We start from the raw sequence: 14,627 nt of genomic DNA on the forward strand, positions 1-14,627 counted from the left end.
CTGAATGCTGCGTTCTCATGAACACCTCGTGTTTTTTTACAGGGGGACAACGTTCTCATCAACACTTACAGCGGCGTCTTGAAGATCTCAGATTTCGGCACGTCCAAGAGGCTGGCAGGGATCAACCCCTGCACCGAGACCTTTACTGGTGAGAAGGTCTTCATCCTAACCCTAACCCTAACCCTAACCCCTGCACCGAGACCTTTACTGGTGAGAAGGTCTTCATCCTAACCCTAACCCTAACCCCTGCACCGAGACCTTTACTGGTGAGAAGGGCTGTCCTCATCCTGACATTTAAATATCATACAAATAATTATGATTAATAACGTAATTGTGTTTTTGGCCTTGAACATTATAACATATAAATCAGGGGTCTTCAACGTTTTCAGACCAAGGACCCCTTAGTTGAGAGAGAGATGAAGCAGGGACCCCCCACAACCTTCTCATAGATTCCATATAGTTTCATTATTTGACAGCACAATCATCAGCGTATTTTGGATTCATGTCAATTTGTGTTTTCAGATATTTAACCACTTGAACCGTCAATACTTAATAAACTTGGCCTTTCACTCTGTACTTAGTCTGCTCTTTTTCCCCTCTACAAAAATAGCCGATCTACAAGCTCACAACGCCTCGCAGCGCGAGGCGTTGTGAGCTTGTAGATCTGCTATGTTTGGCTAAAGTTCTTTCAATATGGACACTAGGGTTCTTAGGGATATATAACTACTTGAACCGTCAATACTTAATAAACTTGACCTTTCACTCTGTACTTAGACTGCTCTTTTTCCCTACATCAATCCTATTTGCCGAACGCTGCGAGGCGTTGTGAGCTTGTAGATCGGCTATTTTTGGCTAAAATTCTCAGAATTTGGACATAGGGTTCAAGTGGTTAATAAAAAAAAGAACAAAAAAGTTTCTATCACCCTACCCTGTAGTAGCTCTGAGGACTTCCTAGGGGACTTCCTGGACCCCCTGTTGAAGACCCATGATATAAATGCAAATACCATTTCTGCATGCCTTTTGAACTTTGTGAACCAAAAATATGCAAGCTTTTTACTGAAATATAAGAAAATGCCTCACATTTACCGGCACCAATAATCAGAATAATAAATAATGGCAAATGACAAGAATAGTATACTAATCCTTTACCAATTTTCCCAAATAGCGGAAATAGCTGATCTACAAGCTCCATAATGCTTGGTGACATCATGTTGTGATCTTTTAGACCTGCCATTTCCACTATTTTTGGAAACATTTCTGTTCATTTCTTTTCTAACAATTCTAGCAATTATTCAAAAGTAATTGTGATGAGCTCAAATTGTGTTCAAGCACCATTTGACTGACTTACTGGTTGACCTGATTTGACTGGCTCATCATCTGACGTCTATTCTCAGCCTTCCTCTTGCATGCAGGGGTTTCACGCCAAATTCTGGGCCCTCTGTACAAGGATTCACTCACATTTTGTGCTTTAACTATTGAAAAATAGCAGATATACAAGCTCACAGCGTGGCACAGAGTGCCGCACTGCGAGCTTGCAGATCTGCTATTTTTGAAAAAAAGTTTTTTTGAAAAACCTGTTTCTCTGTCAGTGGTGCTCAAACTTTTTCATGTGAAGGACCTCCAAAATTATATGTATTTGGCCACGGAGCCCCATCTCAAAATATTTCGTTCCAAGGACCCCCCAGAGGCGCATACCACATACTAGGCTATGATGCCTGCTGGCGTCGCCGGTTCAATTCCCCATCCAGACGACCTTTGCCGCATGTCATCTCTCTCCCCATTTCCTGTCAGTCTACTATCCTATCAAATAAAGGCATAAAAAAGCCCAAAAACAAATCTTAAAAAAAAAGAAAGAAAAAAAAAAGTACATATATTCAAAGATTTGCACACATTTTCACGACTTTTCAAAAATAGCAGATCTATAAGCTTGCAGCGCGCGCTGTGAGCTTGTATGTTTGCTATTTTTCAATAGCTTTTTTTGTTATCAATTTGCTATTTTTCAATAGCTAAAGTATAAAATAATTCCAGGCCCCTCCACCTTGGGCCCTAGTAACTCAGACCCACTACCCCCCCCCCCCCCCCCCCTTGTGACGCCCCTGTTTGTATGCACATTGATGCTGAGTGTGAGACTCCTGAGATTTCCATGGTTGGAATGTTTGGTGTTGGTGTTGATGAACAAGAAACACACTCTCGTCCTGAAACATTCTTTCTGCCGATGCAGAGGTTGTTCCCATAGAAACCCCCCTGATGCCTGGTTTATTCTTAGTTACGTTTCCGGTGTTTTGCACTGAAAATAGTTGATCTACAAGCTCACACGTTGTGAGCTTGTACATCAATCATCGGCTATATTCGGGGGGCCAGACACAATGCACAGCCAAGTATAAATCAGGCTTTACGCGTGTTTGTGGCCGTTGCTATTTTGGAGGAGCAAAAATCTAGGATCGGTGCGATCAGGCACACGTGCACACATAGAGATCAAAGGGGGCTTGAGCCCCTGCCCTTTTATCTGTCTGTAAAAAGTGCCCTCTCCAGACCACGAATGCAGCATTTATTTTACTATGGTGGAAGAAATGCAAAATGCCCCTCTTTCCCTGCCATACCTGAAGGCAGCATTCAAGAGAATTGCCTTGTCTAAACTCTCCTGAACTTGAATGCAGCATCTTAACCCTTCCATAGCCGCAGGGAGCCCCTTAAAAAACCCTGAACATAGTCCTGCCGATCAATCTTCTATTTATTTATAAACATGTTTAAAAAAAACAAAGCACCAAATGATAACAACACGTGGTGTAGCGCTCGGTGCGAGCGAGCGATCCGTGTACAAAGCACTATTTTGGGCCGCAGACTTACATTCATGGTGATGTAGGCTGCGTTCCTCCATTCATTTGCGTTGAGCCAAACGGGGGAGACAGCGATAAAAAACAGCGCCCGAAAGTACATTACGTCCTCTATCCACGCACAGCGATCTGAACACATGTAATCCACTCATTGTGAAGCCTTGATTTCGTCTTTCGTCTGATCGAAAAAGACTCGGAGACACGCAGGGCTAACGGCTGCAGCCAGTATTGAAAGACACGTAATGGCGCCTGTACATTTCTGGTGGCTTCAGTTGCAGATGACGTCACATGATCACATGACATTAACCCCTCACACGGAGCCTTAAAGAGACAGAGAACGACCCGCGACTGTTTAAAAAAAAAAATTATCATTCATTTCATTTTTAATGACCTAGTACGGGAAAAGACGGGCGGCTAATTGAGCCGACCGGACAAGTACGGGCAAGTACGGCCGGCTTGCTTAATAATTTCTCTCTCTGTGTACAGTAGAAAGCCATGCTTAGCGCCACATTGCCTTTTTTTAATACTTTGTTTATTGTGGTATCAAGTACCGAAATTAGCCGACCTCCAAGCTCACAACGCGTCGCAGCGCAGCTTGGAGGTCGGCTATTTTCAGTATCTTCACCTAAAAGGCCCTTTTAGATATCTCAGCCCCTGCCTCTCTAACATTCTCTGTACGTCCCTGGCATCTGAGAATAGCCGCAGCTCCTGGCAGGGTGTGAGCCTGCCAGGAGCTCAGGAGGAGCGGTTTAAGCCTCTGTGTGATTGGCACGGCAGAGGGCCAATCACAGATCAGCTGCGACCCGTTTCTTGGGACCACCTGATTGGACCAGACAGGTAGTCAGTCACCCATGGTGTAAAGTAACTAAGTACATTTACTTAAGTACTGTACTTAAATAAAAATTTTAGGTGTTTGTACTTTACTTGAGTATTTCCAATGTCCAATACTTTTACTTTTACTACTCCACTACATCTCGGATCCAAATATTGTACTTTATTTGAAAACTTTAGTTACTGGTTACTTTGCAGGTATAAATTGTAATTATTATAAAACATACATAAACCACTTCAGGCTATTTGAAAATATCCAATCTACAAGCTCACACCGCGTCGCATCGGCGACGCGTTGTGAACTTGTAGATCTGCTATTTTCAAACATTTCTGTAACTTTTTCTTTTGGTACTTTAAGTACATTTTGATACCAATACTTTTGTACTTTTACTCAAGTACATTTTGAATTCCGGACTTTTTACTTGCAACAGAGTAATTCTACTGTACATTGCAGTATTGATACTTTTACCTAAGCATAAAACGTGAGTACTTTTTCCAGCACTGACAGCCAGGTAGTCCCGCTGACCTCTGGAAGGCTGTCAGGAAACGTGCCTGCCTTCGCCGCGTCTTTTAATAGCACGCATTGGGCCCTGCTACGCTGCTACAGTGTCTTTTAATAGCGCGCATTGGGCCCTGCTACGCTGCTACAGTGTGTTTTAATAGCGCGCATTGGGCCCTGCTACGCTGCTTCAGTGTGTTTGTTGTCTTTTAATAGCGCGCATTGGCCCTGCTACGCTGCTACAGTGTGTTTTAATAGCGCGCATTGGCCCTGCTACGCTGCTACAGTGTGTTTTAATAGCGCGCATTGGGCCCTGCTACGCTGCTACAGTGTGTTTTAATAGCGCGCATTGGGCCCTGCTACGCTGCTACAGTGTGTTTTAATAGCGCGCATTGGGCCCTGCTACGCTGCTACAGTGTGTTTTAATAGCGCGCATTGGGCCCTGCTACGCTGCTACAGTGTGTTTGTTGTCTTTTAATAGCGCGCATTGGCCCTGCTACGCTGCTACAGTGTGTTTTAATAGCGCACATTGGCCCTGCTACGCTGCTACAGTGTGTTTTAATAGCGCGCATTGGGCCCTGCTACGCTGCTACAGTGTGTTTTAATAGCGCGCATTGGGCCCTGCTACGCTGCTACAGTGTGTTTTAATAGCGCGCATTGGGCCCTGCTACGCTGCTACAGTGTGTTTTAATAGCGCACGTCGGGCCCTGCTACGCTGCTACAGTGTGTTTGTGTCACCGGCAGTTTGAGCACAGTCTCTCTCGCCTCCTAAAATACCCGCATTTTCTGCATGCTATTATTAGAACAAAGGACCCCTTTCAAGAGAGCTGCTAGCGCCTACAAATGTTGCTATGTACTATATTATGATTACCCGAGCTCACAGAGGGAGGGCTCCGCTCTGCAGCGTTGCTCCAACCAAAAGCCGGGGGCCAAGTTAAACCTCTTACAACCCCAGCGGTCATTTATGAGAAGTGTGTCATCACCTCGCAGAATATGGAGCAACGTGGAATTTGCTGTGATGTTGGTTTTTGTAACGTTTTTTTTTTAGTTAAGTGGGCACCTAACCTCAATGCCTTACTCCAGGGGTCTTCAACAGGGGGTCCGGGATCCCTAGGGGGTCCTCAGAGTTACTACAGGGGGTCCTCCAAATCTTTGTGTGATAGAAACTTTGTTTCCTCCATTTTTATATTAACCACTTGAACCCTAGCGTCCATATTCAGAGAGAGAACTTTAGCCAAAAATAGCAGATCTACAAGCTCACAGCGTCTCACGCTGCGAGGCGTTGTGAGCTTGTAGATCGGCTATTTTTGGCAAATAGCTTTGGTGTAGAGGGGAAAAAGAGTAGACTAAGTACAGAGTGAAAGGTCAAGTTTATTATGTATTGGCGGTTCAAGTGGTTAAATATCTGAACACACAAATTGACATGAATCCAAAATACACTGTCAAACGATGAAACAATATGGAATCTATGAAAAGGTTGTGGGGGTCCCTGCTTCATCTCTCTCTCAACTGAGGGGTCCCCTGCCTTTCTTATATATAGTATATAGGCATATACTATATATATGCCTATATGCCTTAATCCTATATAAAGATGACATTATTCCAGAACCTGGCCACTGTTAAGGCCTCTCCATACTTTGACAGAACCGAACTTTTCGGTTGAAAAATAAACTTTTTTATTTTTTATCTTTTCCGAAAAAAAAGCGTCGGATGTTCATACTTCGCTCTTGTTCGGTGGGTTGGCACGTTGGAAGTTGGAAGCGGTGGCACGTATTGTGGAGGTTATGGAGGAGGAGGAAGACGAGGAGGAAATGTTAGAGGAGGCAGAGGAGGAGGAGGATTTTGCCCTGCTTTGAGCGGCTGAGGAGGAGGCGAGCACATCTAGCCGTCGGTGTTATGTCCGCCCGCTAATACGGGCATGGCCTCCTGTCTGTATCAGACTCTCGTTCGGGGGATGAGGGGCATGGACGAGGAGAAACATGTGAAATAATGATAATGTCTGCCAGTCGTTTTGACGACCTTCTCGTCCTTCTGCGTCGTGTCGCGCCGCTCATTGAGCATGCACCGACACACAGTACAGTTGTTTTCGCGGGTCGCAAAGCAAAAACAAAAGCAATAATGTACAGTAGCCTCGCGTCACCAGGCTTTCCAATGTACAGTAGCTGGGGGGGGGGGTCGGAGACACACACATGATCCAACCGACCAATCACGTTTGCCGTTTCACCGAACCTGATTTCGGCGAGTGACAACATCTCGTTGTGCAAATTTCAGAACTATTGTTCGGAGAAAAAGCATTCCAGAACTTTCGAGGAATTACATTTTATAGTTGAAAAGGACCTTTTGACCGAAAACGGCGGTTTCGGTCATAGTATGGACAGGCCTTTATTCTTTGTACAATGCACGTATTTATTTCTGTTTTGTCCTATTTGTTGTGTTCTTGTCTCTCAGGCACACTGCAGTACATGGCCCCAGAGATCATAGACAAGGGCCCCCGGGGTTACGGCAAACCAGCAGACATCTGGTCTCTTGGCTGCACCATCATAGAGATGGCTACTGGGAAACCACCCTTCTATGAGCTAGGAGAGCCACAGGCCGCCATGTTCAAGGTCAGTGGACAAGAGCCATCTACTGTACTGGATGATAAAGCAGTGATTCTCTACCTTTTCAGGCTGCGACTCCCAATATAATCATATATAAACTGGGGACCCCCCACCCTGACGAGCACTAAGAGTTGAGGCATTACATTTTATCTAACATTGTTCTATTGTGAAAATAGCAGATCTACATGCTCACAACGCCTCGCAACGGCGTTGTGAGCATGTAGATCTGCTATTTTCACAATTTCTGTCTCTAATATTTGACAATTTGGCCAATGTTTAATTTGGCACTTTAGAGGTATTAAAAAGTCCTTAAATTGTCACTTTAGAAATGTGCAGATACCCTCTATACACTTAAACTTTATGTTGGTTTGTTTACTGTTGAGTGAGAAAACAATGTTGCACATTAAGTTAATCATCAGAGGACCCCCCCCAAAATAATTTGGGGACCCGACCCACAGGTTGAGAACCACTGCGCTAAAGCAGGGATTCTCAACCTTTTGTATTTTCTTTCAAGGAGCACCAGTTTGATGTGCATTAGGCCCTGGACCCCCATTTGATACGGTTGTTTTTTTATTTCCGGGACCCCAATCTACACTGTAAAATGTGTTAATTTAACTCAGAGATACTCAGAGATACAGACCCATTTAGGGTCCATTTTGGACCCCTGTTGGACACGAGGTTGAGAACCAGTGTGTTTGTAGTGGGGGTGTAACGATACGATTTGAACAACGATAGGATACGCATCACGATACATGGTTGACGATACGATACATGGACGATATTGGTTCATTCATGGCAATAAAATATGATTCGATTCAATGATTTAAAATCGATATAGTAACTATTTAGCAAAGAAATTAAATCTGTGTTAAACGTGTCAATAGAGCAGGTTTTTAAAGGGAAAAATATATTATTATGGATATAATATGTAAACACTGATTCTTTAGCAAATACATGGACATTATACCAAGAGTAGCTTTATCGAATGGAAAAGTAATTAGACCCCTCTTTTACATTTTCCCTCTTAAAATTGCTAAACACAAGGCACAAATACTAAGTTAGAGTTTCTATACAATCGATTATTTGCATTGCAAAACGATTCGATACCGATTATTTGCATTGTAAAAGTAAAACGATATGATATGATATACGAAGCCAAACGATATTTGCTTTTGCAAATCGATATAGTAGATCATTGCTAATTGAAAACGATGTTTCGATTGGGTTACTATATCGTTACACCCCTAGTTTGTAGTGTTTGGAATTGGCAGCCAGGTTGAAACTCCCCTCACATTTGTGTTGGAATATAAAACATTATTTGCAAGAGGAGGGACTAAGATCTGTGCTATACGGGTTGTGGTGGTGGGGGCATAAAGAGGAGGGACTAAGATCTGTGCTATACGGGTTGTGGTGGTGGGGGCATAAAGAGGAGGGACTAAGATCTGTGCTATACGGGTTGTGGTGGTGGGGGCATAAAGAGGAGGGACTAAGATCTGTGCTATACGGGTTGTGGTGGTGGGGGCATAAAGAGGAGGGACTAAGATCTGTGCTATACGGGTTGTGGTGGTGGGGGCATAAAGAGGAGGGACTAAGATCTGTGCTATACGGGTTGTGGTGGTGGGGGCATAAAGAGGAGGGACTAAGATCTGTGCTATACGGGTTGTGGTGGTGGGGGCATAAAGAGGAGGGACTAAGATCTGTGCTATACGGGTTGTGGTGGTGGGGGCATAAAGAGGAGGGACTAAGATCTGTGCTATACGGGTTGTGGTGGTGGGGGCATAAAGAGGAGGGACTAAGATCTGTGCTATACGGGTTGTGGTGGTGGGGGCATAAAGAGGAGGGACTAAGATCTGTGCTATACGGGTTGTGGTGGTGGGGGCATAAAGAGGAGGGACTAAGATCTGTGCTATACGGGTTGTGGTGGGTGGGGGCATAAACCTTGTCCATGCCCCCCTTCCCAACGGTCTCATGTTTACCAAGAGGAGGGACTAAGATCTGTGCTATACGGGTTGTGGTGGCCGTGGGGCATAAACCTTTTCCATGCCCCCCTTCCCAACGGTCTCATGTTTACCGTGAAACATCGCAGCACTAAGATACATTTCTCTGTAGCGTGCAGGGAGCACTTATAGGTTTGGCTGTGTGGGTCTGACATGCCAAGCTACCCAATTATTAATACTCCCACACACAGGGGCGTCACAGGGGGGGGGGGAGTTGGACTGAGTTACTAGGGCCCAAGGTGGAGGGGCCTTCATTTTTGTATGCTTTAGCTATTGAAAAATAGCAGGTATACAAGCTCACAGCACGTGCTGCAAGCTTGTAGATCTGCTATTTTTGAAAAGTTGTGAAAATGTGTGCAAATCTTTGAATATATGTATTATTTAAGCGAACATTTGTAACTCAGATTTTGCTTCTGGGGGGGGGGGGGGGTCCTCTGGAACTAAATATTTTGAGATGGGCGTCTGTGACCAAATACATATCATTTTGGAAAAGGTTTGAGCACCACTGACATAGAAACATAGGAGAAACCGTAGAAGAAGGATTTGAAATATTCAAAGACTCACCATTTTTCAAAAATAGCAGCCGCGCTGTGAGCTTGTATATCTGCTATTTTTCAATAGTCAAAGCACACAATGTGAGTGAATCTTTGTACCCAGGGCCCAGACTTTGGCGTGACCCCCCTTGCCCACACAGTTAACTCCTTCACCCTCAGTACAGTAGAGTACATTGTCCATACTTTTCCTTTTTTCCCTCTCTGCCTGTTAACCACTTGAACCCTATCTAGCGTCCCTATTCTGGGCATGCATGTCATCTCATTAAACCGTAGATAAACAATCAGCCTAAACAGTTGCAATGCCTTTTGAGTTTACAGTTTAGGCATTTAGCAGACGCTTTTAATCCAAAGCGACTTACAAAAGGCAGGTAATAAATCAATATAATAAGCAAGATAATATGTCAGTACATCAACAACAATACAACAGATGCATAGGAATATCAATATATTCTCGACCATGCACCTAATCTTCTAAAGACGTCTAAAAACTTAGAGGGCCACTATATTTTCACTCTCAGTCTAGAGGGCCACAATGCATGATACAGGCAAACATATCAAAAATAGCCGATCTACAAGCTCGAAACGCGTCGCAGTGCGACACGTTTTGAGCTTGTAGATGTGCTATTTTTGATATTTTTTAATTGGAATCCTGAATTATTTTTTGCTATTTAATTGGAATCCTGAAAAGTAAAAATTGTATTTAATTTCAAATGCATGTAATTGTTCTTATGTTAACTTTATAAAGTTAAATACATTGGCAATAAGAAATACTAGTAGTACTAGTCATTAAGCTACTAATATAGACTGAAGTACCATAATTAAAGCGGGTCATGTTTGCATGTTTGGAATGGTAACAGCTGAAATCAATAATATACTATTATAGTATTACAATATTAACCTGAGGGCCGCATTAAGTGAAGGTGGGGGCCGCATGTGGCCCTCGGGCCGCCAGTTGCCCATGATGTATGATATAGGGTTTAAGTGGTTAATATGGGGCTGTTAAGTATGACATCATTTTGTAGGCAGAGGAGAATTTCTGCCCCCAGTTTCCGTGAATCTTTTTACTATTTTTACTATTTACACATTTTCCTTCTCTTTGTTGTTGAAAGGAAAGTGTTAGAATTATACTTTAGTCGTTATTCTTTAGTCGTTGTTTTTTGAAATAGCGAGGGACAGAAAATGCTCTGGGGGCAGATTCTCCTCTGCCTACAAAATGATGTCATGGCTTAAAAGCCCCATAGGCTGCCACATGTGTAATAATAAGCAGTGCCCTTGGGTCTGTGCTGCTGTGTGCACCTGTAAGCACGTGCTGCTGTTGTCCCTGCCTGCCTGCATAGACGTCATGTGTTTGAACACAAAACACCGCTATAGAACGAGCTGTTGATCGTACACAGAGACATACATCATACTAGCGATGGGACGATGAGCCATATTATCGTTTATCGTGATTTTAAAAAAAAACTCACGATAATCGTATCGTGGAGATTTAATTAATGGTGATATCGTCCTCCGTCATGCACTGGGATCAATTCTCCTTTTATTTGCCGAGCTGCGCGGTACCACTTAAACCCTCTATAATTGGTAAAAGGAACTTATAATATAGGTACTTGATACAGTCTTTTTTTCACTCTCTATCTTAATGTCTTTGCCAAAAAATAGCCGATCTACAAGCTCACAACGCGTCGCAATAGATCTGCTATTTTTTGGCAAATGTTCTGCCCCAGGTTAATTGATTTTGATTATCGCGATTTCTTTTCTCACAATAATTGTGATATGACATTTTCATATCGTCCCATCCCAACATCATACAGACACGCATGTCTGCTCGGAAGTTACCCACCAAAAAGCGACGCAGTTTACACTCTCTGTTGTCTTTTCCCCCAGTTTCTATATGCACACGTGTCTTGATTCCTTTGAAAAATTGACACACCCATTGTTTTTCTTCCCACGCAGAAATGTAATATATTGTTGTTAGCCATATGCAGCCCCTTTAAAGAGAAAAGGTTTGGTATTCTGAGGAGTGGTTTGTGGAGAGCTACAACGCTCATCTCAAAAAGCCTTCGGACCAGTGGAATTTTCCATACCATGAATCAAATGGCGTGTGATTTCAGATGCCTTGGTGGCTCCTGTTACCAAAAGGCCCTTCTCTGTGGAAAACCACCCGCCCTGAAATTCACAGCCGGCTCTTTGCTCTGGGTACTTGAGTTGACCCATACTGTACATCAGGACCTAAATAGTATATTGGGAAACACAATATTCCATTCATGTGGTCGGCACTCCCCCCCCCCCCCCCTCCCTGTCAGAGCAGCTTGTGTCCTACTTTTAGGCTGTTGGTTGTAGAAACATTGTTTTAAACTGGGGCACGGCTAGGAGTCATGTGAGGTCTGCATCACATGGGCTGCTGCTGTTTCATACGCGACCGAGCCTTTCCCAAGAATAGACCAAAGAAGAGTGAAAATCTTTAACTCAAATCTTTGCTTCTGGGGGTCCCTGGAACAAAATATTTTGCGATGGAGGCCCATCCGTGTGACAACATATTTTGAGATGGAGATCCGCGGTCAAATACATATTTTGGGGGTCCTTAACCACTGATAGGCACATTCTACAAATGACTTATAAATCCTAACAGTTTTCATGTTGCTATCAGTGGTTCTCAAACTTTGTCATGTCAAGGACCCCCAAAATGATATGTATTTGGCCACGGACGGGTCGGACGCCCATCCCAAAATATTTTTTTCCAGGGACCCCCAGAAGCAAAGATTTTAGCAAAGTTTTGGTCTATTCTGCATCTAGCGGTGGTGAAAACATTGTGAAAACGCCTCACACTGCGAGGCGTTGTGAGCATGTAGATCTGCTATTTTCACAATATTTACCTGTGGAACCGAGTCACGTTAAATGTAATACCTACAATTCCAAGTGCTTGTCAGGGTGGGGGTCCCCAAGTTCAAATATAATTATTTTGGGGGTCACAGCCTAAAAAAGTTTGAGAACCCCTTGCTATACACCATATACACTCACTGAGAGAGATTTGACCAAACAGATGAAACAGAATCCAAAGTCTCCCCTGGACCGTCCTTGCCCTGAGGAATGCCTGAAGGGAGGGTGGTCTCATTCCTAACCTTCAGTCAACATTCCTCCAGAGCAATGGCAGGAATTCCTCTGTTCTTACAGTCAGACAAAAGGGGTCGTCACACTCGGGGAGTTTGTACACACCGTTGTTGGTGGACTCAAAGTAAATATCTCTTTGAGTTAATCACATAAAGTGTGTGTGTGTGTGTGTGTGTGTGTGTGTGTGGGTGTTTGAGTGTGTAGGCATGTGCGTGCTTGTGTGTCTGTCTGTCTGTCTGTCTGTCTGTCTGTCTGTCTGTCTGTCTGTCTGTCTGTCTGTCTGTCCGTGTGTCTGTGCGTTAGGGATGGGACGATATGAAAATGTCATATCACGATTATTGTGACCAAAGAAATCGCGATTTACGATATTATCGCGAGAATTCAAAATGTCCCCAACCCAATCCATTATCCTGGGGCAGAACATTTGCCCAAAAAAATAGCAGATCTACAAGCAACGGGTCGTGTTGTGACCCGTTGTGAGCTTTTTTTTTTTGCAAAGAGATTTGGTAGAGAGTAAAAAAAAAGACTGTATCAAGTACGTATATTATAAGTACCTTTTACCAATTATAGTGGGTTTAAGTGGTACCGGATATGCAGCTCGTCAAATAAAAGGTGAATTGATCCCAGTGCATGACGGAGGACGATTTCACGATAAATTAAATCTCCACGATACGATTATCGTGAGTGTTTTATATCACGATAAATGATAATATCGCTTTATCGTCCCATCCCTACTGTGCGTGTGTGTGTACGCTTGTGCGCGGCCAAGGAAGACCCTTGTTCTCTGGGCCATATCCATGTCTTTATTCATGGCTGCTCAGGGTTCTGGACTCTGACTCTGTGTACCCGTGCTGCCTTGCCAGGTGGGCATGTTTAACTCTGACTCTGTGTACCCTTGCTGCCTGCCAGGTGGGCATGTTTAACTCTGACTCTGTGTGCCCGTGTTGCCCTGCCAGGTGGGCATGTTTAAGATCCACCCAGAGATCCCAGAGTCCATGTCCTTGGAGGCCAAGGCCTTCATCCTGCGCTGCTTCGAACCCGACCCGGACCGCCGCGCCACCGCCACCGACCTGCTCACCGACGAGTTCCTCACCGTCACCAGCCGCAAGAAGAAGGGCAAGAACAGCTTCACCGGTAAGAGCCGCTTCACACGAGGCCGATCCCGGTTCCGTTCTGTATTTTATGACCTCCCTGAAAACTTTGCGAGTTCGGACATTAACTCTGGCTAGGTTTGAACGTGACCCCGACACGATCCGAGTATGTTAATGGCCTTTTTATGACCTCGCCGGTGCCTACGATAATATCTGACAAGCTTGATAACCTCATCCTTGTCAATCCTTGTCGTGTGAATGTTCTCTGGGAGATTGTCCAGATAATTCTCTCCTAGTGAATCCGTGCTCAACCAATGAGAACACAGGGCCAGTAGCAAAAACGAGTCCCTGCTCACCCTGTAGACAATATGCCTTCCGGTGTGTTCCAAGATTCCGGTGTGTTCCAAGATACCAGGCTTTTCTCTTCGGAGATGAGTAAGCCTGGCTACGCGAGGCTAGTCCTTGCTTCATCTCAGCTAAAGGGTACCGTGGCTAAAGGATCATTTAGACGTTCTTGTGTGATGTCCAAGACTGCAACAAAAGTTACAAAAAGTAACTATATCGTTGCTGTGTGGTGGAAAGGAAATCTTTTATGTCCAAAACCGTTACTTCTTTATAATTATTTTTAAAACAATTAAAGCTTTGAAAATAGCCGATCGCACTACTTTTGTGTAGTACTAGTAGTAGTAGGACTTTACAATAAAAAATATTTATATTAATTTGAAACATGGTTTATTCCCGACAGCATTGATATATACTGTATACTTTATTGTAAAATGAATAGCGGATCGACAACTTAGAACTCATCTTTCTGAAAATGTCAAATAAATAAAATAACCATCTAATAGTAATGACATGGTGATAATCTCCTAGCCTGGCTTAGCCATACTATATCACATCACACTGTGTGGATATCCATCTCCTGCAATGCTGAAATGAGCGATTAAAAACATATTGTGTACATCAGGCTCTTTAGCAGAGTGTTGTTGTGATGACTGAGATGTAACACATATTGTGTGTTTTTTTTCTTTCCCCAGCACTGACACCTGGCTCAGGTGAGTTGGACTTGCAGAGTTTATGCCTCACAACTCACCACTAGAGGGAGCCCTCCAT

General features: G+C 43.8%; 1 protein-coding gene across 1 annotated transcript in view; it reads left to right on the plus strand.

The window, feature by feature from the left end:
* map3k5 (mitogen-activated protein kinase kinase kinase 5) overlaps window positions 1-14,627 on the plus strand; it is a 130,259-nt gene that overhangs the window by 100,344 nt on the left and 15,288 nt on the right. The window contains exons 18-21 of the mRNA XM_080744033.1: window positions 43-148; window positions 6,613-6,770; window positions 13,380-13,557; window positions 14,552-14,569. Of these exons, the coding sequence (XP_080600159.1) occupies window positions 43-148; window positions 6,613-6,770; window positions 13,380-13,557; window positions 14,552-14,569 (460 nt within the window). The remainder of the gene's footprint in view (window positions 1-42; window positions 149-6,612; window positions 6,771-13,379; window positions 13,558-14,551; window positions 14,570-14,627) is intronic.

This window comes from Nannobrachium achirus (genome assembly GCF_963921795.1).
Source record: "Nannobrachium achirus genome assembly, chromosome: 16".
NCBI lineage: Eukaryota > Metazoa > Chordata > Actinopteri > Myctophiformes > Myctophidae > Nannobrachium > Nannobrachium achirus.